Source organism: Bacillus rossius, chromosome 11 (assembly GCF_032445375.1).
Source record: "Bacillus rossius redtenbacheri isolate Brsri chromosome 11, Brsri_v3, whole genome shotgun sequence".
In the NCBI taxonomy this organism is placed as follows: domain Eukaryota; kingdom Metazoa; phylum Arthropoda; class Insecta; order Phasmatodea; family Bacillidae; genus Bacillus; species Bacillus rossius.
Window position 1 is genome coordinate 38575255 of NC_086338.1, and position 25923 is coordinate 38601177.

At 41.3% G+C, this 25923-nt stretch overlaps 1 protein-coding gene across 9 annotated transcripts in view; it reads left to right on the forward strand.

Annotated features, from left to right (window-relative positions):
- LOC134536834 (kalirin) overlaps positions 1 to 25923 on the forward strand; it is a 402054-nt gene that overhangs the window by 193132 nt on the left and 182999 nt on the right. For all 9 annotated transcript variants that reach the window (XM_063376828.1, XM_063376829.1, XM_063376830.1 and 6 more), the window contains 3 exons: positions 58 to 159; positions 2659 to 2798; positions 3626 to 3725. In XM_063376828.1, coding sequence (XP_063232898.1) covers positions 58 to 159; positions 2659 to 2798; positions 3626 to 3725 — 342 coding nt within the window. The remainder of the gene's footprint in view (positions 1 to 57; positions 160 to 2658; positions 2799 to 3625; positions 3726 to 25923) is intronic.

Genomic DNA, 25923 nt, shown 5'->3' on the forward strand with positions numbered 1-25923 from the left:
TCCCATTATAAAAAAGTGAAGTTTTTAAATATGAAATTCTGACATATTTTCTTGCAGACATCTGAGCTGGGTGTGACGGAACACATAGAGGCAGACGAGTGCAAGTTTGCTGTGTGGACGGGCCGAGCTCCAATATCGGACTACAGGATAGTGCTCAAAGTGAGTAATTTTTTTTTAGTGGGTCTTGCAGTTTCTTGTGAGCGAGGTGTTTGGATTATTGTCAGTATCCATACATTTCTGTGTATTTATTAATTATATTTTATTTTCAGCAAGTAATTTATATTCAGTAACTGGTGATTTGAACTGACAGATAATTATAATATGTTTTGTAAAATTTAGTTATGGTGAGTTACGGTGAAGTTACATATATGTATAACATTTAATTTAGAGAAAGCTTCTTAAATAATTTTTTTTGTAGAGACATACAGTAGAGTTCTTCTGTTGCAGACCCGCTCATCAGTAAATCGGTTAATCCTGGCTAATCCGGATGCTTAAAAAAAATTAATTTAAATTGCAAAGATGATAAGTTTTGTTAATCCTACCTCAGTTCATTTTAAGGTAAATTTCATTTAATCTGGACTTTTGGTTTTCCAAACGGTGTCTGGTCCCATTTAGTCAAGATTAGCAGGGCTCTATCGTACTTGATTTTTGTAAGATTTTAAAACCGTAATATATTTCTCAAACAGTTAATTTTAGTGACTCTTTTAAATTTTCTTGTGGGAAACCTCACTGTGTAATGTGAGCATTTATCCTGTCTTGTTATGAAAAGAGTGGTCATAATTTCCAGGCTTAACAGGAGTGGATTAAGTAATTAAATACAAAATCATTGTCAAGTTAGACAAACTGAAAATATAAAAAATAAATGTTATTAATATTTGTTTATTTTGTCCAGGAGAGAGATTGAATATTTTTGATGTCCTTGCAGCAATTTTCACTTGAATCTAAGGGAGATGGTAGTGATGTAGTTACCACACAACTTGCCTGTGAATGTTACACGAATCCCAATGGGCCTGGATTCTTTAAGTTCTTGTAGTAATCAGGAGGTTATGTTGTTGAAATTCTTGAAATTGACTAAACCAGGCAGTACATAGCTAACATCTTTTTTTTAAAATTTAATATGATAAATTAGCCTTATTTACCCTGGGTTTGGGCACTAAAGTAGTCTTTCAAAATATATTTTTTTTAATGCTTACCCTGATTGTTGGACATAAATTACAAGTCTATTGCTATTAAAATCTATTTGGAAACCTTCCAAGTTATACGATATGCACAGATCACGTTTACAGTTACAACCACTGTAACCTTTAGCCTTTAGGTTTTGTTGTATTGTGAGGTTTAAACAAATAGGAAATTAATAAATGGGGAAAGACTCTGGCAAAATGATTTGTTCCCAGGCCCTTTGTTGTATATCTACATCTATTAAGGGGTATTAGGCCCTCTCAAAATTCTAATTTTGAGCTATTTATCCCAATTTTGGGAATGTGAAGGCATAAATCATATCTCCCAGCCCTTTTATACCTTGTTGCAATCACACATTTACTAATTGGTCTCAAGTCTTAAGCATCCCGAAGAAATAACTTATTATTGCATGCGGGTAACTACAATTATCTTAATAATCACACCAGTTCTCAAGTGTTGACTTCAAAAAGTAGCCAAAGCTAAGTTCTGTGCGATGACAAACCAAAAAAATTATCACTGAAGCTTTACTGCAAGTTGTATCAAAATATTGTAAGTTGAAAGATGGCGAGGCGACAATAAAGGAATACACTGTGAGCATGGGCATCGCAACCAGGGGGGGGGGGGGGGGGGACGAGGGGTGACACGTCCCCCCCCCCCAATTATAAAAGTCTTCAATTTCATCCCCTCCAATAATATATTTAGTTTCGTAGTTATATTAAAAAATATGATTTCTGTGATACAATCCATATGTTGCGCATGGTGCATTTAGTCCAGTCGTGTGTAATGTGAGCACTGTGTTTTTACAATTTGGTTCTCTGAAAATATTTTTTTATAATAAATAAATGATATATTGCAAACAACTATAATTAGAATATCTAGGGGAAAAAAAAAAGCCTGAAAACCACCTTTTTGCACCTTCAAACCCCAAATTTTCCCAGGGGGAGGACCCCCAGACCCCCTGCTTCCCCCCCTCCCCCCCCCCCCCCGGGGGATGGATATTCCTCAACAACTAAATCAATTGCAGTCCCCCTCCAAAAAAAAAAAATCCTTGCGACCAGTGGCGTAGCCAGGGTTTGTGTTTGGGGGGGGGTGTTAAGAAGCATGCCACCCACCCCTCCCCCCCCGTATTGAAGTGGGGGGTCCGGGGTTCTCCCCCCCCCCCCCCCCGGGAAAGTTTGGATTTTTAAGGTGTAAAATAGTGCTATTTTAGTAGTTTTCGGTACTTAAATTTAAATATTGTAATGGTAAAAATTTTATTAATTTTAATATGAAATTTGTTTGAGTGATGAATAAGAAATTACATATTTAAAGATTTTGTGCTAGGGGGGGGGGGGGTGTTTGAACCCGTAAACCCCCCCCATCCCCGGCTACGCCCCTGCTTGCGACGCCCATGCTGTGAGCCGGTCGGAAGAGTGTGGGATGGAAGGTTATTGGTCGCGGGCGAGTGGTGAGGTGGTGGTTTTTGTGGACTGGCTTGAGGCGGGCAGCCTGGACAGCAAGCAGAGTTGGGTGAAGAAGCTGAGGGAGGTGATCCAGGAGACATACTTCAGCACCGCCCTGCCCCTCAGCATGCCCAAGAGCCCGGCCAAGCTCAAGCCCGGCAGTCAGCGGTCCAGTCGGTGAGTGTGCGCGGTACAACTAACTAGGCTTTCCAGAATCCTGTTTTTTTTTTTTTAAATTTTATTTGGATCAAATTTGGAATTGAATAACACCTGTCGCACACCTGGCACTCTATACTCATCTCGTCCCTCCCCGATCAGAAGAATCTATAAACAAGGGCAGTTGAAGTTCCACGATCCGTAAAGGATCCTTTAAACTAAAAAAATACTTGAAACGTGCATCAATGGATGTGAGTTTTTTTTCTTCTTTTTCTTCTTCTTCTTCTTCTTCTTCTTCTTCTTCTTCTTCCACCTTTGGAATAGTTGCAAGGAGCTTTGCCAAATCTCCGATGCAGATTTTTTGCATCCTTTCGTTCACCCTTCTGATGCTATCTTTTAGTATAAATGTAACACTTGTCTGCTGTAACTACTGTCAATATTAAATTGGTCATGAATATTTAATTTTTTTTTTTTTCAAATAGTCGCTGACCCCTAGTTAGTATCTTAACTGGTAGCTAGAAGCAGGGGTGCCAATCTGTAGTATTCGCAAGAGCATGGCCCTAGTGTTTTGCGCCTGGGGTTAACCAACATGTCATACCTGTATACGGTGCTTGTAGTATGTTGTATACTGCCCGTATTTTGACCTATATGCATGCAATAAGCACAAAACATTTTTTTAAATATACAGAAGTTTTCAATAAAATATAGTTTTGAAATTAGTACTTAGTTTGTCAACCCCTTTTCAATAAAGAAACATATACCTATTCATTTATTAAAATAATTAATTGTGTTTTAAGTGCATGTACTGCAAAAATATACTCATTATACAATTTTTTTTTTTTTTACAGTGACCTAGAGGATTCTACATCATTGGATGACAGTGTTGAGAATTTGGATAGGGGCTCGCTGGCATCATTTGGATCCGGGAACACAACAGACTCGGATAAGGTAAGGCTGTGCAAAGTCATTTCTGTAGAAATTTGAGCTTGTAACTTGAACATGTAGTCTAATGACGATCGATCGTAAAAAAATCTTTGACAATGCTTGAGAAAATGAGGACAATGTACAGTTCTGGAGAAAAAAAAAGAAGGAAAAACCTGAAAATGTCTCAGAAAACTTTTAAGAGTCAGGAAAAAAAATTTACCTGTAATACCTTGTTAGTTGTTAATAATGCTTTTATAATTAGGAATTGCTGGAAAAAGAACTACTGTAGAAGATTAAACAAATATACATCCATTTTGGCTTAAAAATACAAATAGTAAAAAAATTGAATTTTGTTGTGGATGTTTAGTTTAAATATTTAGTATTTAAACTCAAATAATACTGGAAATATTTTTTTTTTGTCAGAAAAACATGAAAAAATAAGGAAAATTTGATTTTGACTTTCTTTAGCAATCATTAAAATTCTTAAGTAGGTGAAAAATTTTTTGTACCTGATGCAGTGTGTTCCTGTGAGTACACAAATTATGGTTGAAATGCTCTCTGTCCAATCATTTTACATTCCATTCAACATTGGACTCATTGATAAGTTGTATAAGTTGTTAATAAAAAAAATATGGTGAATATTATTATTACGAACAAAGTAATAAGTTTACATCAAATTTGAACTAGGTAATTTCCTTCCAAATACTCTCCTTGGCTACAGATGCACTTAACCTAATTTTGATTCCATGATTGGAAGTATTTTTGGAAGGCTTCTTTCGGAAGGGCCTTCAGCTGTTCCATCGTGCCCCTCTCAATGTCGGTAATTGTGTCAAAACATTTTTCTTTTAGCACTGTATTTATTTTTGGGAAGAGCCAAAAGTCTGATAGTGCTTGATCAGGAGAGTGGGTTAATGTGGACAGAAGGGAACATTTTGTTCAACCAAAAACTTTTGGATCAGAAGCGAGGTTTGGCATGGTACATTGTCGTGATGGAGGAAGCAATTGGCCCGTTTTTCTGGTCTATTTCTCCGAGCATCATTTCACAAATATTGCAGTATGCCCTGAGCTTAGTTCCCCTTGGAACAAACTCTGATCACACTATACTCACACTATCTAAATAATAATAATATTAATAAAAATGTGCATGATTTTGGTGTTCGACATTGACTGACCTGCTTTCTTATGGACAGAAGAGCCACTAGTATTCCATTGGGAACTCTGAATGATTTTCATCTCAGGACACCCAACTTTCATTTCGAGTTATAATTTTGGCCATGTAGGCCATAAAAGATAACTTAACTGTGTAAAGAATAACTAGAGGTTATCTTTTCATGTGGTGAGTAAAATGTAAGTATTTTTCTCCAAAAAATTAAAAGATATAGCACATAATATACTGGTTAAGTTTTAGAGAACTGATTTTCCTGTTTCAGTACTTGACTTCATGTTTTTATTATTGATTAGCTCAAAAAAAAAAAAACTCTTAAGGCCAATCAAAATTATTTCATTAAAATTTTTTGATTAAGTCTGTATATGTATTCTTTCACCCAAACTTAGGCTTTTGCTTAATTTGCTTTTTTGCTATGTCAATTTCTGCTATGCCAACTTCCTGGCATGAAAGGTACATACGTATAAGCTCTGATAAAAGTACCCAAGTGTTTTGGAGTCTCCTGTAATTTTCAAAGTCCCGTCACCCAAAGCCTTTGCATAACCATGTGATGTAAAACCTTACCAAAAAATTGTTGCTAAGCATACTTTTTAAGTTACTTTACCACACAGTACATTATTACGGTTCATGTGCAACCTGTGTGACATTGCTGATGCACCTCTAAAACTTTTCAATTGCTCAAAACTCCGTGTGCCACACAGTTGCATGTGAGTCAAATGTGTCTAGCAATTTTAGCACAATTAATGTGTGTGTCATGGTTATGATTGTCTTCAGGCACTCGCATATGAGTGTTCCTCTCAGGCACATGAGTTAACAGGTGTGCCTAGTCAGGAGTGTATATGTGTTAGTGCAGCGGGATGATAAGTGCGATGCTCACTGATGTTTCTAGCATGGTATAGTCTCTAAGCGCAAGGCTGTGGACTGGCTTGAAGTCTTCTGGTCATGCATATGGAAACTATGAGATTTGAGCTGTAACCATATGGCGGAGAAATGTAGATAAAGGTGTATTGCAAGTTCTCCCCCCTGGAATTTAAAAGCCCCCCACCCCTAGAATTAAAAATTCCTCACTGTGAGTGCCCACTTTAGCTTGAAAAATCGTAAATGTTAATTAGGAATAATAAATGTTACCCCGCGGGGCTTGCCCCCGTAGGAATCTTAGATTTTCCATATGTCACTGGCTCATGTACCTATAATAAACACACACAGCCGGTCATTCGATTTCACTAGTGATTCAGGATGTGACCATTTCACATTTACATCCACCGAAGTAATAGAAAACTGGGTTCCTGCTTTCACAACACCAACACCATGGATGTTGAATGAAAATTCAGCGACTGGGGAGCTCAGCTAGCTTCCGCTGGTGTCAGGTGGCAAATCTGAACTCCTGTTTCTGGATCACGTGTCTGCTGTGGTTAGATACATGTGTGATGACAAAACTTTGGTGGTTAGGTCTGTGCACAGGAAAAAAAAGGAAAAAGGTGCAGCATTAATTAGTCTTGGACAGATGGACGTTGGGCTTACAACAAGGAGGCAGACGATTTTCAAAATCTTCTATCCAAAAAATCACCTGCGTGGATCACCGTATTATGGTTTGCTGTTCGAATGAGTCAAACCAGCGAAACATGTAACGGGGCCAAGGAGGTTAGAGTGAAGGTCACTTACCTGCCTTCAAGGCAATCGGGGTTTGATTCCCTAAACCTGGACCTTTTCATAAGTGGCAAACATGATGGACGTTGCTGTGGGCTATTGGGTGCATGCTCCATCTCACACCAGCTCTCTTCGTCTACTAGTGACATCGATGCCTGCCTAATGACATAGATACCTGCTTAATGACAGCAATGCCTGTGAGATGTAAAACTTATTTTGCTTGATGCGTTGACAGAACTTGGCGCAATTTTCAGGTTGTATATTTAAATATGGATTTAATTTCCCGATGTAAATAAATATCCTAGTCACATGACATTCTTCAGCGGACGACCAAGATTGATTGCTACCAGTGTTGTCTTGCACATCACTGAAATTGCTAAACATATTTATGTAATATCTTAATATCGTCGTTAACACTATCTCAAAATCGTCTCTGCTAACTTCTCTTCCCCCTCCCCGATTTATTCTCGTGTTTCCTGGCATCTTCTCAGCCCACGGAAAATGTTTGTGGTAAATATTTTGGCCATGAGTACAGTTGCTGGTTCTAAAGAGATTAGCTTCGCGCTACAAAATATTTTGCTCCTGGGCCCTTAGTTTCTCTCTGTGGCCCTGAGGACAACCATAAGGTCTATATTCGCGCATTCACTAAGTCGTTTTATTGCTTTTGTGAAAGGCAAACGCAGACCTTTCGCTCTTATGCTGTAACTTTTGGATTAAAATCCATGCTGTGTTTAGGAGCACATTTTCATTGCCATATAGAGGAAAAGGGTTATGCAGTTTCAGATGTTACTGTCAATGCTTACTTTTTCCGATACAAGGCGCTTGAAAACCTTTAAAATCAACCTTACGCAAAATACACCAATTAATTAAAATATATATATATATATATATATATATATATATATATATATATATATATATATATATATTACCATACAACACTCGTAGCTTGTATTTCCAAAATCCCTTAATCCCTGAGGAAATAATACCTCAGTAAACGTTGTTTTAGTTGCGAAGATACATCAGGCATGCTACAAGTATGAATTCATAGCTTTCCCTTTATTACTGTAGAATTATAGCGAATAACATGTTTGTGCGAAAAAGTGACGTCAGAAAGACTTTCCGGAAAGGGATGTCGTAAACAGAAGGATGTAATTCTAAAGCATGGCATTAAATAAGTCTGAGGTTGGCCTTCTGACATTGTTACGCAAGTACAGATGACAGAAGAGGTGTCCAGTATGGTCAATGATTAAAATGTACGGTTTCAACAAAATGAAACCACCTGCTTGAATACTTTCGAGACCTTTTTTTAATAGTTTATGTATTAATTTACCAAGCGCCAGACAGCATACATAGTCCAAAATACAGACAAACAACACAAACATGAAAGGAAAACTAGAAATAAAAATGTGAAGGGCAGAAGCAAGATGCGGATATCCAAGCTATCAGCCACAACACATTACCAAATGAATACAGTTTAAACAAAACTAAAGGAAAAAACTACTACTAAAATGAATATAATATACAAAGCAAGATACGATTAAATTATGTTCATATTTTTTTTCTAAATATATGTAGATATTAAAAGTGAAATACTAGCAATTATAACAATTAGCAACTTACGCTCTCTAAGGGCTGATACAGTAGGGCTCAGCTGGGACGTCAGAGTTATGGCAAAAGTAAGCCCCCAGTTGTTAATTTCCCAGCAGAAATAAAACGTCTTCGTCGCCGGATAATAAATGACGCAATACGCCAACTTGTCGAGGAGAAAGGTCGGGCGCTTGCGGCGGTCTCGCAGACGTACAGTTGGCTCACCTTTTATTTTCATTTTTTTGAGGGGGAAGCCCTGCTTGAAATCTACTCCAGCTGTCACTCCGTATTCGTTGGCCAACCATTTTTAATGTAGAACGTTAAGGCCCCGTCTCACACTTCACGTTGGATATTTCATTATCTTGTCATTACTCTTATTTAAGGGGGGGAGGGTGGATTATAGACTTGCCATCTTACAATTTCACATATTTTGATCACGCTTGCAATAAAGCTTCTGTGCTCATTTTTTTTTTTTTTTGGTTTGACATGGCATGGAACTTAGCTTTGGCTACTTTTTGTTGAAGTAAACACTTGGGAACTGGCGTGATTATCATGGTAGTTATAGTCGCCCGCGTGAAATAATAAAATATTTTCTCGCGGGGCTTACAGGCTGAAGCCTGTTGCGAGGAGTGTTTGTGGACGAGGGCGGAGATTCCGCCCGTCCGGGACTCGAAGCCCGCACTAGGGGGCGGGGCGGCGTGGCTTTGTTATCGATCCCGTGACCGCGGGGCCAGGCCCTCTGCCAGGGGCGTATCCAGGGTGCCAGCGCAGGGCGTACATACTATACCGACTTAACATGTACTGTAGGTAGTGTAGTACTAAGAAGTAGGATATTATCAAGTTCAATTTGAGACTTGTCAGGGGTGGACCCAGTGGGGGATCCAGGATTTTGGTTTGGGAGGGGCTTGACCCAGCTGAGGCTAGGCTTTATCAAGGCAAACACTAAAACAATATTGGACCCAGATGCTTTGGGGGGGGGGGGGGGGGGCGCTTGAGCCCCTTAGCCCCCCCTCTGGATCCGCTACTGGGTGGACCCATATGCCTGTTTTAAATTCTTGAAACGAAAAACAAAATCTAAAAATAAATATTTATATCACTGGAGCCCCCCCCCCCCCCCAAAAAAAAAAAAGTTAACACACACGTGTAAATATTCAGTGGTTGGTTGCTTGTTGATGTGACCGCTCATGTCTGCGCGAGTGTTGGTGATCAACCTGCACCCAGGTGTCCACTCTCCCCGCGCGCCGGGGCCTGCGGCGGTTGCAGTTCTAAATCCGGAGAGAGTTGGCGTGGCCGACGACAGGTGTGGCGTTAGCTCCCGAGGCATTGGCCACGTGTCAGCAGCCTTTTATCGCGAATAAACCTCGCGCTCTCGCTCTCCCTTGCACTTGGCTTGGGGTTTGCTTCCGCACTAGACGGCAGCGTAAACTGAAGTCACGTCACATAGAAGACGCCACAGTGTTCTTAACTCCCGGCTGGCCTTGAAATATTTTCGCGAAAAAAAAAAATGCATGGACTTAGTATAAGATACAGTTTTAACAATTATATATATATAGTATATCAAGCAACGAAGGGGAAAAACAAACACAACTGCGACCGCCAACAGCGAACGCCCTACTTACTAACAGAACTGCTGAGGTTCTGAAACATAAAACTGTTTTGTGTACACACACACACACACCTACACACACATACATATATATAATATACATATATATATAATATATGTAAAGCTCAAAAGTTCGTGTAACTTTGTGGTGTTGAAATGTGGTACGTCGTGCAGTGGAGAAGGAGCGCCCGCGTCCTTGGTTTCTGTCGACGTCTCCGCAGAGACCAGCGGCGCGGTGCGACAGGGCGCCGCTATGACGGCCGTTGCGGCATCCAGAAATATCCCCCCCGCTCATTGCGATATTAATGTGTCGGCGTCCGATCGCAAGCAGCGGCGCCGACGCCAACGTTGGCTGGTGCGAAAACCATAAAGTCTAGGAGTTAGTTTGACGCGCAACATATAATTAAAAAGGTGAAGCGTTGAAAATGTGCGCGCGCGCTTGTGTGTTTTATGCAGGGTGATCTATAAACAATCGCTAATGCAGCGCAATTTGATGTGAGACCGTCCGAAGTTTCCTTGTAATTCCAAAGCAAATCGGAATCAGTAAAGCTTTTTTTTTTTTTTAAATTTTAGTATAAACCTTGTATTTTTGGTCACTTTGCCCCGACACGCTCAAAAATTTGAAATATCGAACACTGCTTGATTTAAAACACGGACACACAAAACAGTTTGATGTTTCAGAACCTCAGCAGTTCTGTTGGTAAGTAGGCCGTTCGCTTTTTTGGCGGTCGCAGTTTTTTTTTTCCCCTTCGCCGCTTGCGCATCGCGTCGGGACTTTCGCACGTCGTTTCGTACTCCGGCCTAGCGGTCAGTCTCTGTTTAGAGACATTGCCTGATGGAATGGCTTCTGTCCGCCCATGTGGGTTATGAACGTAACCGGGCCGTGCGGCTGTAAATCCGCTTAGCACGCGGATCGGTGGAGAAACCCTTGAGGGTTCGCACCAATCTCCGATTCCCTCATGAGGCCATCCCACGGCTCTAGCCCACATTGGTTAGTCGTTGGTGCTCAGTTGCAACCGGGCTGAAATGCTGTAAATCTCCATAGGTCACAGGGAGATCGGTAGAGAGACCGAGGTATGCGCTCCCCGAGGTCCTCTCGTAGCTGACTATCACGTAGGACAGCATCACCGAATTTGGTGCTAGTACGGGGTGGTCCCTTTTATTGGTAAAGGACCCCGCTGAGGTTTTCTTTTCGGCCCTGGACCACGATTTGTTGTCGGCTTCGTACTTGGCAGTGGTGCCCTTATCGCTTAGGGCAGACCTGAGACAGGTCGCGGCAGGGAGATGCAAAATGGCTCCGGTGGTAACCTGGTGAGTTACCAGAGGTTGGGTAGGCCTCGACCGGACCGCGGGTATTCTAGGTTTTTTGAGGGGTCCCAGAATGAGGCGGGAGGTTGGTACGACGCGCCAACAGTGCTGAGCTTTAGGGCTTTGGGGCTCAGTCAACTGTTTGGTTAGCTGATTGCCAACTGCGTGTGCGGCGTGATCCGCACGTACGCCCGTGCGGGCCCCGGGGCTCGAGTGACACGGCACTCAGACGCCGGGTAACAAAGAAAAAAATCCCGTTAATTATGAGTTGAAACTCATATTAACCAGTAGCTCTAAACAAAAGTGCATGAAACACCCCGGAGGGCTAACGCTATGAGGGGTAAAGGATTCATTTCTTTCTCTTTCTCTTCTCCGGCCTAGCGGTCTGCTTCAAGTTTGAGCCGGGGATTCCTGTTGTGTGTTCAGTGTGATGTGGGAGATCGGCGTAAGCGACAGCGGTGCTGATAGGGTCTGAGGGCTGAGGACACAGCCAACAGTCTGGTTAGCTGAGGGAGGTGGTGACTATGCTGGGATGGGTAGCCCTGGCCTTGAGTCGGAAGAAAAAAAAACTTACAGTGCCCAAAACGCAATTTATTAAAAAATAACAAAATATAGTGCTCTGAAGTCTTTATTAATATCGGATACTGTATATCTGACGCAAAATGATACAATGCTTCTGTGGTAAAACATCAGTAAGATTTGCAGTAAAGCAAAATAGTGACGCGAAGACAGTATTAATGGAAGTGGAGGGTGTAGCCGAACATTAACGGACCGGACTATTCGGGTGTGTATTTGTGTCAGTGAAGCGGAGTGATAAGCGCGACGCTCGCTGGTGCTTCTAGCGTGGTGTCGCCTCTGAACTGGCGCGCAGTCTTCTCGTCGTGCGTAGGGCGAGGGCGACTATGTGATTTGAGCGGCAACCAAACACAATAGGGCGGAAAAATGAAGTAAAAGGTGTAATCAAATACGCTATGGATTTGTGTGTGAAAACCTGGCGTTGTTTTCACGTAATCCCGATAGATGGCAGACGGTATGCCCAGCATGAACAATGTAGCTGTTTACCAACAATACGGTACCAACATCATGACAACAATAACTTTCTTGTCTCCTAGAAAAAAGTATTTTAAAATTTTACGGATGTATTGTGGGTAAATAAAGCTCCAGTGCTTCAAATTAAATAAAAAAGAAGTGAATCGTTTGAAACCAGAAAATGTAATATATATTTTAATTATTTATGTGTAAAAATATTTCAGGAGTCACACCTTTTGATGCTAGGTTATTTTTCACACTATCGCCTGTGTTAGTATAGAGCTGTCCGGTATTAGTCTATAGTGTATTTGGTGTAATGCTTTCGAGAAAATATCCTGAATGAACGCGCTTTAGCCATTTTTTACTCCTGTAAAAATAAACTGTTTGACCGCCCCCAGCGTATTCTTAAATGCTTTTCGTAAAAGACACCACTCTGGTAATCATTTTCACTAACCCTTAACTTCCAATAATAAGTATATACGTAAAATAAAATAAAAAGCATTTCATTCGTGAAATTAGTGATGACAACGATTTCCGTCATTGCTCAAAATCAGAGCTATGTACATATTATATGCTTTTTGTTTTAACCACAGAAATATATTTATAATATATTTCAGGATTCCGAAAAGAAACGTGCGTTTTTTTTATAACGTTTACAGTTGATAAAAGTCACGAAACTATCAATTCCATTAGTCTAATTAATGTTATGGACAGTTTGGCTAGATGGTGTAGAATTACGACATCCGGGCTTTACAGTTGGTGAGGGGCGGTGAGCTGAGAAGGGAGCATTAACGAGAATTGCTAGTTTTTTTTTTTTTTTTTTTTTTAAATTTCTTCTGAAGTGTGTGCCCACAGTTTGCAAGCTCGTGGGTAAGGGTTGTTGGGGGGCGAAGAGAGAGAGAGAGTGAGTGAGAGTGAATAAGGGAGCTGGTTATTGTCGGCGCGCTGCAGCCTCCTTGTTGCTGGCCACCTGCGCACTTGGCTCGGACCTCCGAAGACCGCCGCGGCCGCCGCTGTTAATGGTCGCGAGCTCGTGATAATTGTGCGCCCTCTTCGAGCCGTCCGTCCGCTTGCGTAACCTACCTCTCTCTGTTACCGGCCGCCAAGTCCCTGGTTTCGGGAAAAAGAGCCAGCTCCGACGTCATTCGCGTCCCGGCTTCGGTTCCCGGCCGTGTGTTGTACCTGAATACGTGTACGTAACAGGTAATATTTTATCTATACAAAATATGCTATTTTTTTTATTTTAACATCATATGTATTCACTGCAACTATTTTACACTAATGTTTTATACGTGCGATCGATAGATTTTGACGAGAGCTGACGATTGAAACTCAAACGAACGTCGTAGATTCTCCGAGTCAAAAGTTAATACTAAATGGAAATCTCGAAACGCAGCAAAAAGACCTCAAAATGGCGGCGCTTCCCCCTCCACCGCGTCACAGTCATCACTTAGCGTAACGAGTTCTTTGATCCTTTAGCTATCTAGTGGTGTGATTAAATTTTGGATGGAGATGATAAATATGTAGCTGCAACACCAAACTGTACCTATCCCTCGATTTTATCATTATTCGTTTTTTGAATTGCCTCCCACTATGGAAGCAATTTTAAAGACGTATTCCCGTCAAAAATGTTTTCTTCGCAAGTTGGAGACGTGGCCAGGTGGCCCGGTGTGTTTTGGCTGTGACCATCCCACCTGAACCTGGAGGTGGGGTTCTCCTCAGTCAACCACGGGATAAGGGGGGTGTCGTCATATACAAGTCGCGTTGAAATGGCGTTTACATTTCCCGATGCCTTATGAGGCCACGCCAAGGTTAGGGCATGCTGGTCATGTAAGGGATTTAAATTGGCTTGTAATAAATAGCTATTAGATGAGAGACAGATACATCGATCTCCCCCCACTCCTTCCCCTTTGTCACATTTTTCATTCTCGTTAATGCTCCCTTCTGATCTCACCGCCCCTCCCTGGCTGTAAAGCCCGGATGTCGTAATTCATCATCATCTAGCCAAACTGTCCATAAAATTAATTAGACTAATGGAATTGATAGTTTCGTGACTTTTATCAACTCTAAACGTTATAAAAAAAAATTGTTCCTTTTCGGAATCCTGAAATAGAATATTATAAATTTATTTCTATGGTTAAAAAAAAAAGCATATAATACCTAGCTCTGATTTTGAGCAATGACGGAAATCGTTGTCATCACTAAATTCAGGAATGAATTTTTTTTTTTTTTTTTTTTCGTTACGTGTGTATTCATATTGTTTTCCTACTCTCTTTCATAGAGAATGGATATAAGATAAGTCCTGATACATGAAACCCACCAATTACGTTGATGTATTAATCAGGATGAGCCAAGACTTATCGGTTTAATATTGCATACAAGCTGTTTTCTTCATCGAACACATTATTTGTTTTGAGCTCTCCGCCTGGCTGGATGTTGGGGAGGGGGGGGGGGGGGTTAGTCTCTAGAGAATTCCAACTGGCGCGGGTCGCCATACCTCCTGTTTATATGGGACGGGGTCTATATTTGGATTAACTGGCTGTGACGTCACGACTGGCCGCCGCCCGCCCGCCACTTCAGACGGCGATGTCGGTCAGCCGGAGCGCGCGTGGACGGCGAAGACGAAGACGTGGATGCGCGCGCGCGGCGTCTCCGCCGGTCACGTTTCTGCGTGCCGCACACTCCGTCAGCGAACACCTTATCTCCGCAGACGCTGTCTTCGGCATTTTCCAGCGCATCCTTTTCTCTGGCAGAGTAACACCACGGAAATGTGGCGCGCCCAGTTTTTAGTCCCTACCCAGGGCCGTCGTGAGGGGAAAAAAAAATTGTCGGGCCCCCTATTTAATTACATAGTTTTCAAACACCACAAAAAAAATTGCTTGTCTGTAAAGTCGGTTTACGGACGATAGTTCAACGTGACAACGTCATAACAAAACATTGATGTAATGATTGCATACTTTTATGAATAAAATTGAATCATTTTATTGAATTATCACTTTTTTGTATGGATACAAAGGAGGAGTGAAATGAAATCTACAATTTAATTGATAAATTGACTTTTATTTGGACTCATTAATTCAAATATGTTTATTACTTTAACGAAGATTATTTTAACTAACTATAACTTCTTCCAATCATTGTTATTCTGTTAAGGATAGGATGATGATAGGAAAAGTAGGAAACGAATTGGAGTGTTTCAAGTTTAATGTGCCTCGAAAAAGTCAAATCGATGGTTGTTCCAATCGAGTGGAAGAGAGATAGATGCGGCGCAAGCGTACAATGAGCGTAACGGGACACTTTTTCGTGCGTGCAACCGGCGTTCGATTTATTAGACGTCACTTAAAAAAACCTGTAAACTTTATCGTGGCCATAAATGTGAACGTGATTTCTAACTTGTAAGGTTTCTTATGAATTATATCAGCAATAGATTTGTAATTTTCGTCCTATTAGGGCGAATCCCGGGATTATTACAACCCCCCCCCCCCCCTAAATTTTTTCTTGCTTGTCGACGGCCCTGTTCTCTACTCTGTATGAACCCCCATCACGCAACGTGTTCTATATTCTCTAAATATCTCGATTAAAAAAATATATATCTGGAAACCAAAACAGTTGGCAACGTACTCACGAAACACACACAAATCTACTTCTTTGGACAAATGATAAGTAGAGAATAACAAGTCTCTGCGTACCTAACGTGTTTTACGAAATACGAGTTGGGTGTACTTTGCAACGGATTACTTGGTAAATGCAGATCCGTCGTGTGACTGCTCTCGCAGCGTCGAGTGATTTATGATGATGATGGTGGTGGTGCATTCCACCACCCCCTTAAACCAACAATTGCCTTCCCCCCCTCCAAATAAAAAAAAATACTGATACTTACCTAGGACTTTGAATTTGATAGTGTCCAAACCAGGTGGTCCGGGAGTCCATACCCAGGAAATTTTTTAAAATTACTTTATCCAAATCTTTGTTTTATTGCAAATATAACTCTAAAATACTAAGAGAAATATTGCAATGTCAACCACTATTTTTTTAGATTTTTTTATTATCTTCCCTTTTCCCTACGAGTTGGAAATCCCCCCCCTTTTTTTACAAAAAGAAATCATTTTCATTTGAGCAACGTACGCCCTGCGCTCCCGCATGGCTAGAGCTGAGTACCAAGAGGGATGTGCGATTCCCCGGCCCGAAACCCGCAATCTCTCTCTCTCTCTGTCTCTCTCTCTCTGTCTCTCTCTCTCTATCTCTCTATCTCTCTCTCTCTCTGTCTCTCTCTCTCTGTCTCTCTCTCTCTATCTCTCTATCTCTCTGTCTCTCTCTCTCTCTCTCTCTCTCTCTGTATATCTCTCTGTCTCTCTGTCTCTCTCTGTCTCTCTCTCTGTCTCTCTCTATCTCTCTGTCTATCTCTCTCTGTCTATCTCTCTGTCTCTCTCTCTGTCTCTCTCTCTGTCTCTCTCTCTGTCTCTCTCTCTGTCTCTCTCTCTATCTCTCTGTATATCTCTCTGTCTCTCTCTCTCTGTGTCTCTCTCTCTCTATGTCTCTCTCTCTCTCTCTCTCTCTCTCTCTCTCTCTCTCTCTCTCTCTCTCTCTCTCGCCCCCCCCCCCCAAGACACTACAATCAACCATTTTACGACACTGACTTGCTGATTAACTTTACCTAGGCGCTCATTGGATGCATTTAATTGCTTTCTCTTTTATTTGCAATAAAAAAAATGGGGTGTGGCTGTGTCATGGCCACGGCCGTGTGTTGTACGTGAATACGTGTACGTAACAGGTAATGATTTCTATACAACATATAAAATACGCAAATTTTTTTACACCATAATTGTCACTGTAAATGTTTTACACTAATGTTATATATATATATATATATATATATATATATATATATATATATATAATATGCAATCGATAGATTTTGAAGAGAGTTGACGATTGAAACTGAAAAGAACGTCGTAGCTTGTACGAGTCAAAAGTTATACTAAATGGAAATCTCGAAACGCAGAAAAAAATGACTTCAAAATGGCGGCGCTTCCCCCTCCACCGCGCGCGATGCGTCACAGTCCTCGGTTAGCGAAACGAATTCTTTGATCCTTTAGCTATCCAGTGGTGTAATTAAATTTTGGATGGAGACGATATATATGTAGCGGCAATATCAAACTGTATCCCCAGATTTTGTTATCATTCATTTTTTGAATTGCCTCCCACCATGGGGAAGCAATTTTAATGACGTATTCACGTCAAAAAATAGTTTTTCAAAGGAGTATACCATTCGTGGAAGCACTTTGGACCATAATTCGTTGCCAACTTAATTTTTCGTGGAAACCTGCAGTCCCTAGTTTGTCGTTTTGAGTTCTAATTTACTGTGTTTTGCATTAAAGATAAGGCATTTTCTGTTTACATAATTATATTTTTTTTAAGGAAACACTATTTCTGGGATGCGCCTATAAGCATTGTTTTATGTGTATTTGCTTAAAAAACTTTTTTTTTAAATGTGGTATTATTGTGTTTGGTACGTACAATCAAAATTAATTGGTTCGCTGATGGATTTTGACAAGTACAGGAAGCTCACATTCTGGAAAATCAGGGAAAATCAATTAAGTTTGTATTGGTTGGGGAAAGTCAATGGGAATACCCTACTGATTTTCTGATCGGGGTTGCTTTCCATTCAAACGAAACAGGTTGTGCAAGTACATGCTTCAGAACAATTGTCATCAGTGCTTGCTTATAATTGGCTGGGTTGACATCAGCAAAACATAACTAAACCAGGGTCTCGCAGACAGGGAAAACCTGGGACGGGATACTTAGGGAATTAAAAAAGGAACTTTATAACTTGTAAAAAAAAATAAACATGGAAATTGCCAAATATTATTTACCAAACTGGATTAGTATAATACTGTGTATATATTATATGTATAATGTAAGTGCAAAATGTCATTTTCCAGTTTACCGTTACCCCGAATGTGAAGGCAGTTATAGTACGAAGGCATGCACACTCTAAAATGCAGTATGCAAGGCTCTGTTTGAAATTTCGAAAAATTAAGAAAGTTTAGAGGACACCAGGCCAGTAGATGGGGATAAAGGAGGCTGGATTTTCCTTATTTTAATTTTTTTTAATGAAATTGCGAAATGGGTCAAAATGTAAAAACAATAATCAGGGAAATTTGAAAATTCTGTCAGGGAAAGTCAGGGTAATTTAATTGCAGTTTAGTGTGGACTCCCTGGAGAAGTAGTTTTATTACTTATGTTTGGGTGTCCTCTTGAATCAGGCCGCGTATGCTAAGTCGTTCAGCGGCCAGCGACTAGAGTAACGAGCACTTAGTGTGTTTCCACCTAGTCTGTATTTTGCTACAGCTGGAACTTGTCTTCTAACGCCATTTAAAAAAAAGTTTTGAAATAAACCAAACGAAACAAATATTGGAACTTAGGCAAGTGTTAAGTTTGTTCACACATTTAAAGCAGAGTATAAAATTAACCTCTTTTAAATGTATATATAATTTTTTTTAGTATTGCACACGTGTTTTAAATCCAAATAAACGCCATGAAATGTAAGAACATTTAAAAAATTTATATTACTACTATTTTTAAGGTTAATACTTAGGTTCTTTAAACATACGTCATGCATCCACTGTTTTTTTATATTTCACCTCATCGTTATAAGTAGTACACATATATCGGATCTTGTAAAACCTAGAGAAACCTATGGGGATTGCACGTTAATAAATCCTTCTGAGAATCTTGAGGGTGTATTTCTCGTTCAGGTCATTATTTTATTTTCTTTCTTTAATTGCCAACTTTTTGAGTGGCAGAACTTTCACAAAATAAATATGTATATATATGAATTAATATGTATATATATCCCATACCTTTTGCATTATTAGCTAGCAAAGTAGCGTTTTTATAAAGTTTTTTTTGCAGTATGGATAAGGAGAATGAAATAGAATATAAAAATTGGAACTGTTTTGGGTTTAAGTCAAATTTACTGGCTACTGTGTGATATTTAATTTATTTAAAGAAATATTTTTTTATCTAGCCTTTTAAAATCCTCAGAACTTTTGTGATTTTAAAATGCTGAATAAATTTAACTATTTTTTTCCCCCCTGAAAATTTTTTAATACACACCACGCAGTAGCCAAAAACATTGAATTTAAACCCAGTTATTTATCCATACATTTTTGTCGATGTTCGGGCAATCGAAAATAGTACACGTTTAACAGTGTTGAACGTAATATATAAATATGATGACATGGAACGGAGATACACGCCCGTAACTCAACGGCGCGGTTTATTATGGAAGGGGGGAACTGTTAACCCGTTTGGTTCTGGCGTCCGTGCCGGGGTTAGGCCCTAGACGGGAAAAGGGGGGGGGGGGGTGTTGGTAAAGAATAAAAAGTGCACGAAGTGTCGGGATGATGGACCGAGTTTGGTTTTCCAAAGCGCTCAATTAACCGCGCAGGCACTCCATCGAAGGATGCCCGCCGGGGGGTGGATGAGGGGTTGATGAGGGGATGGGCAGGACAAGAGGAGGGGCTTCGCTGTGTGTGACGGCGCGGCGGCGGTACAAGGTCTGCGGGGGCCGGCTGTGTGTCGGAGCGCGCGCGGCGGGCGTAATTGCAATTATCGAGCTGCGATGCGCGCCTGGGCGCAGGACCGTCGCCGTGGCGTACCGTAGTACCGTACCGTACCACACCGTACCTTAACCGTACCGTAGTTCACAGGCCGGCGGCCGCGTCTGGCAGAGTTGAATTATTTCCAAACACGTCTGTGCGCGGTATGGACGAGGAAAACAAAAAAATGGAATAAACAACTGAAATTTGTTTTGGGTTTAAATGCAATGCAATTGGCTACTGCGTGGTGTGATTCAAATTTCTTTCAGAAAAAAAAATGCTAAACCTTTTAAAAATCATTGTATTTTCTGATAATTATAAAAGGCTAGCTAAATTTTAATATTTTCTTTTTCTGAAAAAAAATTAAACCTTTCTCCTATCCATAATGCACAAAAATTAAAAAAAAAATGCAACTGTGGCAGCTTATTATGCAAAACGTATGCATTTTGTCAAAGTTTTGCATATTTACTTGAAACGGTACGTACACCTTTAAGGGGTACTTGCAATGATCCGCATGTTTTTGTTAAATACTTTTCCATTTTAATGCTGCCAACTGACCAAAAGGCTTAAACAGTGGTGAAAAGTTATCCCGTATAGGTTGACAATCATTAAAGTTCAGCAATTATAAATCTTTCAACTCGATTTTTTTTTTTTTTTCGCTCTGGAATTTGTTAATATATTGTCAGTTTACAAACCTAATTTATTCCACTTCTATGACTCAAATATTTAACTTAAAAAAGTATTGAAACGAAGGTAAACACATCTAATGGAAGCAGCCAACAAATAAGCTATTCCGTCTCCTGACAATTCCTGACTGCACGTTAATTCGACAGTGATGGACGCTCGCTGAAATAAATTACATATGTATATATAGTATATAAATAAGTGTTATTGATGATTACATTGAATACATTATGACCCGTTCTGGGACCACGGTCATGCCGGATTATCGAACATTAATATCGTACATACAAAAATGTTATTTCGAAGAAGTTGTTTTAACCTGCTCGGTAGAAATAAAAACAAATTTAATGTTCCTTGGGAAAATTGAAACTTAACCCGCTAGAAGATTTAAAAAAAAAAAAAACAGGAAACACTGAAACTGAAAAGAAAACCGATTGTAGCGATAAAACTGGGCGGCCAAGGTCAACAGCCGGAATACAGAATGTGTCGAACCATTAGAATGCCGGATTAAAGCCCTTTCACTGTATTGGCATAATTTAAAACTAATTCTGCGATTATACAAAAATTTTCTCTAAACACGTTATTTGCATTTTCTACCAGTACTTTTAAAAAAAATATGTGTGTGTACTTTTGTACGCGCGTTAAAGGCAATACTTAATTGGCGTAATAAAATACCTTCATATTGCATTCAATTAACTAATATAAATAAAATAAAATACAAGACTGGAGTGATATTATAAATACTGTTGGTAAAGTATTACATGATTGAAATTGTACGTAGTCTTTTTTTTAATCCTGTGAAAATTTCTTTGCGTGTTGCGTGCAGTGGCGTAGCCAGGATTTGTGTATGGGGAGTGTTAAGAAGCTTTCCCCCCCCCCCCCCCCCCGTATTAAAGCGGGGGGTCCGGGGTTCCTCCCCCTGGAAAATTTAGATTTTAAGGTGTAAAATAGTGCTATTTTAGCAGTTTTCGGTACTTAAATATAAATATTGAAATGGTAAAAAATGTATTAATTTTTAATATGAAATTTGTTTTAGTGATGAATAAGAAATTTAAATAAAGATTTTGTGCTAAGGGGGGGGGGGGGTTTAAACCTTCACCCCCCCCCCCCCTGGCTACGCCCCTGGCTTGCGCGCGCATGTAAAATCTTCCCTCGTAATTTGTTTGGTAACGCGGCTGAAGAAGTGTAGAAGTGGCGTGGTCGCGGTAAGTGTGGGACGTACCGTAAGTGGCGCGTCGCGGCGCCGTTGTTTCGGGACGCGGGGTCCCCCTTCGCGCGCGACGGGCCCGCGGGTTGCCCAGTCGCGCGCCGCGGACGGGGCTGTACGGGGCTGTACGGGGTCTGACGGGGGGCGGGATGACGTGACCCATGGCGAGCGCCAAGCCGCCGCAGAAGTCGCGCCGCAAGATCTCGCTGCCGTGGTTCCGCCAGGGCTCGGTGGGCCCGCAGCGCGCGCAGCTGTCCCGCCAGCACACCATCGACACCCCCGCCGCGCTGCACCGGCACCAGGTACCCTGCCTCCGCACCTCTACACCTCCGCACCTCCGCACCTCTACACCTCCGCACCTCCGCACCTCCGCACCTCCGCACCTCCGCACCTCCGCACCTCCGCACCTCCGCACCTCCCCACCTCCGCACCTCTCCACCTCCGCACCTCCGCACCTCCGCACCTCCGCACCTCCGCACCTCCGCACCTCTACACCTCTACACCTCCGCACCTCCGCTCCTCCGCTCCTCCTCACCTCCGCACCCCCGCACCTCCGCACCTCCGCTCCTCCACACCTCCGCTCCTCCGCACCTCCGCACCTCCGCACCTCTCCACCTCCGCACCTCCGCACCTCCGCACCTCCGCACCTCCGCACCTCCGCACCTCCACACCTCCGCACCTCCGCACCTCCGCACCTCCGCTCCTCCGCACCTCCGCACCTCCGCACCTCTACACCTACTCACCTCTACACCTCTACACCTCCGCACCTCCGCACCTCTACACCTCTACACCTCCGCACCTCCGCACCTCTACACCTCTACACCTCCGCACCTCTACACCTCTACACCTCCGCACCTCTACACCCTCTACACCTCTACACCTCCGCACCTCTACATCTCCGCACCTCTACACCTCTACACCTCCACACCTACCTTTACACCTCTCTGCGGGCGCGTCGATAAACACGCGCGTGTGGGAAATATCAGAGTGATCGGTGAAGAACTTACGGAGTTATTACATTTTTATTTATATGGATAATAGAAGAAAAGATGGAATACTGAAGGTCTGGATTGTGTGTAATCAAATGGTGTTCTACAGCGGCCTTAAAATTCCACATATTTTTTTTTTCCTGACGGTTAATATCCTCAATTATTTCAGTGAATATATTTTGCGGCAGCGACAAAATTTTTTCCAGTGGTTGTAGAACATCAATTAAACGTAATCTAGACGCTCAGTGTATAGTAAATTAAAAAGTTATTCTGCACCAACTTCAAAGACGTAGACCGTAAGTCGTAGAGATTTTTTTTTTCAACTTCTTTTGTTACGATAACCTGCATCCGAAGATTGTCGGTCGAATTCATACTCGCGGTGTGTAAATATATGTATATATATACATACACACATACACATAGGTATCCTACTTTTTGAATAGTAAAATTGTCAAAATTGGAATAAATAACTGAACCTTTTTAGGTTTAAAAGTAATTCTAATAGCTGCTTCGTGATACAGTTTTGATTTCTTTCAGAAAAAAAATTGTTACTTAACTGTCAATATCCTCGCCATTTTGAGAATATTTAAATGCTAGGTTAAATCAAATAAATTTTCCTCTAAGAAATCAAAAACATATTACTAAGTTGCCAATACCATCGCCTTTATATGAAGAACAATGTTAATTTTTCTTTTTGATTGTCCTTACTGAAACGACAAAAAAAAAATCCAATTGTGGCAGCTTATGCAATAAAAATACTATATACGTATTTTTAATTTTCTGAAAGTTGTCTTTCAATAAGTCTACGAGTTCAACCATGTACGACGTACCCCTTTGATGTATAGAAATAAGGGTTTGTTGGTTTTTCACCCCACGAAACTCCAGTTTTACTCCGAGCGTGATGAAATTTTACACACTTGACCTTTGAAGCAAGAGGAAGGAAAACACTGCCCCTATCCCCTCAAGTGAAGCCTCTTCACTCTGCGTAAAGCCCAGTGAACACTAGCCGTGTGCTTCGGCTAGTTGTAATAAAAAAATAAATAAATAACACGAACAAATGCGAAAGAAAATAATGTGTAAATTTATGCGGAAACCTCTTGCAAGAGAGTAAATTAGTTTTACAATATCGCTAGTAAACCCATCCGATGAAATTGAGGCTTTACTTATCAGCGGATTGTGCTGGTTATATATTATTACGTGGGATTTTTTTTTTTTAAATTATTATGATTGACCTTGCTGTCAATAGAAAATATCGACATAACAACGTCGCTCAGGTAATTGAAGTGCTCGAATGTCTAGGGTTAAGGGCAGAACATTTATAGGCCAGGTTGTTCTTCACAGGAGCAAAAGAAAGAAAAAAAATGTCGGACTAGCCAACGTGACATGATGATTCTGAACAGCAAGACTCGAAGTCCATTGGAAGTATAGGTAGTTGATGCAGAATCTCTTGGTCCAGGAAGAGTCTAGGTTTGTAGGGCGGGGGGGGGGGGGGGGAAGGGGGGGGGGGTTAATGGGTGATTTGGCGATAGATCTCGGGTTAAAATTCTAACTTGTTTCAGTTTAAAAAAAAACTCGGAGGTAGGGGATGGCTTTATCTCTTCAAGCACCCCCCTCGCTTCTGCTCCTGACAACTTTGCCCTCCTTCCACAGTACCAATCTTCTACGGTGTTGTCATGAAGCGGTGCTCGGCAACCAGGATGGATTAAAAATAATAACCGGAGTCTTGTCGTGACAGGAGCAGGTGCGAACACACCGGCTGATAAGCTCCGACGCTGACGCCGCGGGAGAAGATTAGCGAGATAACGCGACAGAGGACGAGAATTCGTATCGCGTATCGGCTGGAGAGCTGTTGGAAACCCACTGGGACCCGGACGCGGTGTTGTGGACTGCCGTGATGACGATGCTGTACACAATACTGCAGTTTTCCTACACTTGCACCCCCAAGATAATTATAATAAAACAAAATACCAGTGTGTGACCGCAACTTGCGTTAAGGGGCCCGCCTACCTGGTCACACACACGGTGTGCAGAGCTTCAGGAAAAACAACGCGATTTCAAAACTACTCAAGATATCCGAGTGGGGTATGTTTACGAAAAGCATTTAAGAGTTCGCTGAGGCCCTAAAAGTACTTTTAATTTTGGATCATGTTTTTAAACTGTATTTCTAGAAGAGTTAAAATGGCTGAAACGCATGTTTTCAGAGTAATTTTCAGGTGTAAAACAAGTGGTACAGATTCTTGAAAGCACTTAAGAGACTTGCATTACACCTTTATCTTCATTTCTCCGCCATATAATGTTACGGTCACCGCTCAAATTTCACAGTTATCAATTGACGGCGAGAAGACTGCGCGCCAGTTCAGAGCCTTGAGCTTAGAGGCGATACCGCGCTAGAAATACCTTCGAGCGTCGCGCTTATCATCCCGCCTCACTAACACATACACCCCTGACGAGGCGGGCCCCTTAACAAATTCAAATCCAATCTTCAGTGATCCACGTGAACTATGAAACTTGAGACTCGCTCTCACACACCTTTTTGATTTTTTTTCCGTATAATTTTCTTATTTTAATTTTAGAAATATACCTTAAAAATGTAATGGCGGAAAAACGAAAATAAAATCAAAACGGCGTGTGTGACCGAAACGACACAATGGAATTCACCTCCATTGTGCTACAAAACGCCTGCGAAGAGTTTTTATAGTTTTCTGACACACTGCTTCATTCGTTACTACCAAATGTTAACGTATTTCCGTATTCGAAAACAAATCATGCAATTTTTTTTCTCTTCCAGATTATGTCCTAGAAGTTAGTTTTATATCGAACAAATAGATCGTTAACTTGCTCAAAAAAATATTTTCTCAAGTTTTTAGTGAGAATTTAGATTTCGTGTGCCTGTGGCTGTTGGATAAGTTCACCTTTGGAAAGAAATTAATCACACGTTAGGTCTTGTCAGCCGCACGAATGCCGTATCTTTGAAAGAACTGGGGTGTTTTTCTCTGTGTATCTGGCCAGTTGCGACTTCGGCCCGTTTGGTCCCCGAGGTTCGGACGTAATGGCTGCGAATGTGAACTGCCACGCGCAAACTACAGGGGATTAACAAGTGTTTTGAGCGACACTATTCAGGATCCAGGAGGCGGAAACTGCCTGTGTGTGGGGCACCCTCCCGTTCCCGCGCATCGCTCGCGGCCGTGACAGCTTTCCGATACCGGACGGTATAGGGGCTGTCGCGAGAACTCTAGTGTTTCGCCCACCATCCTGTCATTTCAGTCTCCCGCGTGGAGGCAGGACCTCTGTACCCACTTGTTTCATTACCTTTTTACAGACCTTCTCTCGGATACACGTGAAATAATTTTTCACCATTTTACAGAAGAGCATTTTTTTTTTTAAAGCTATTTA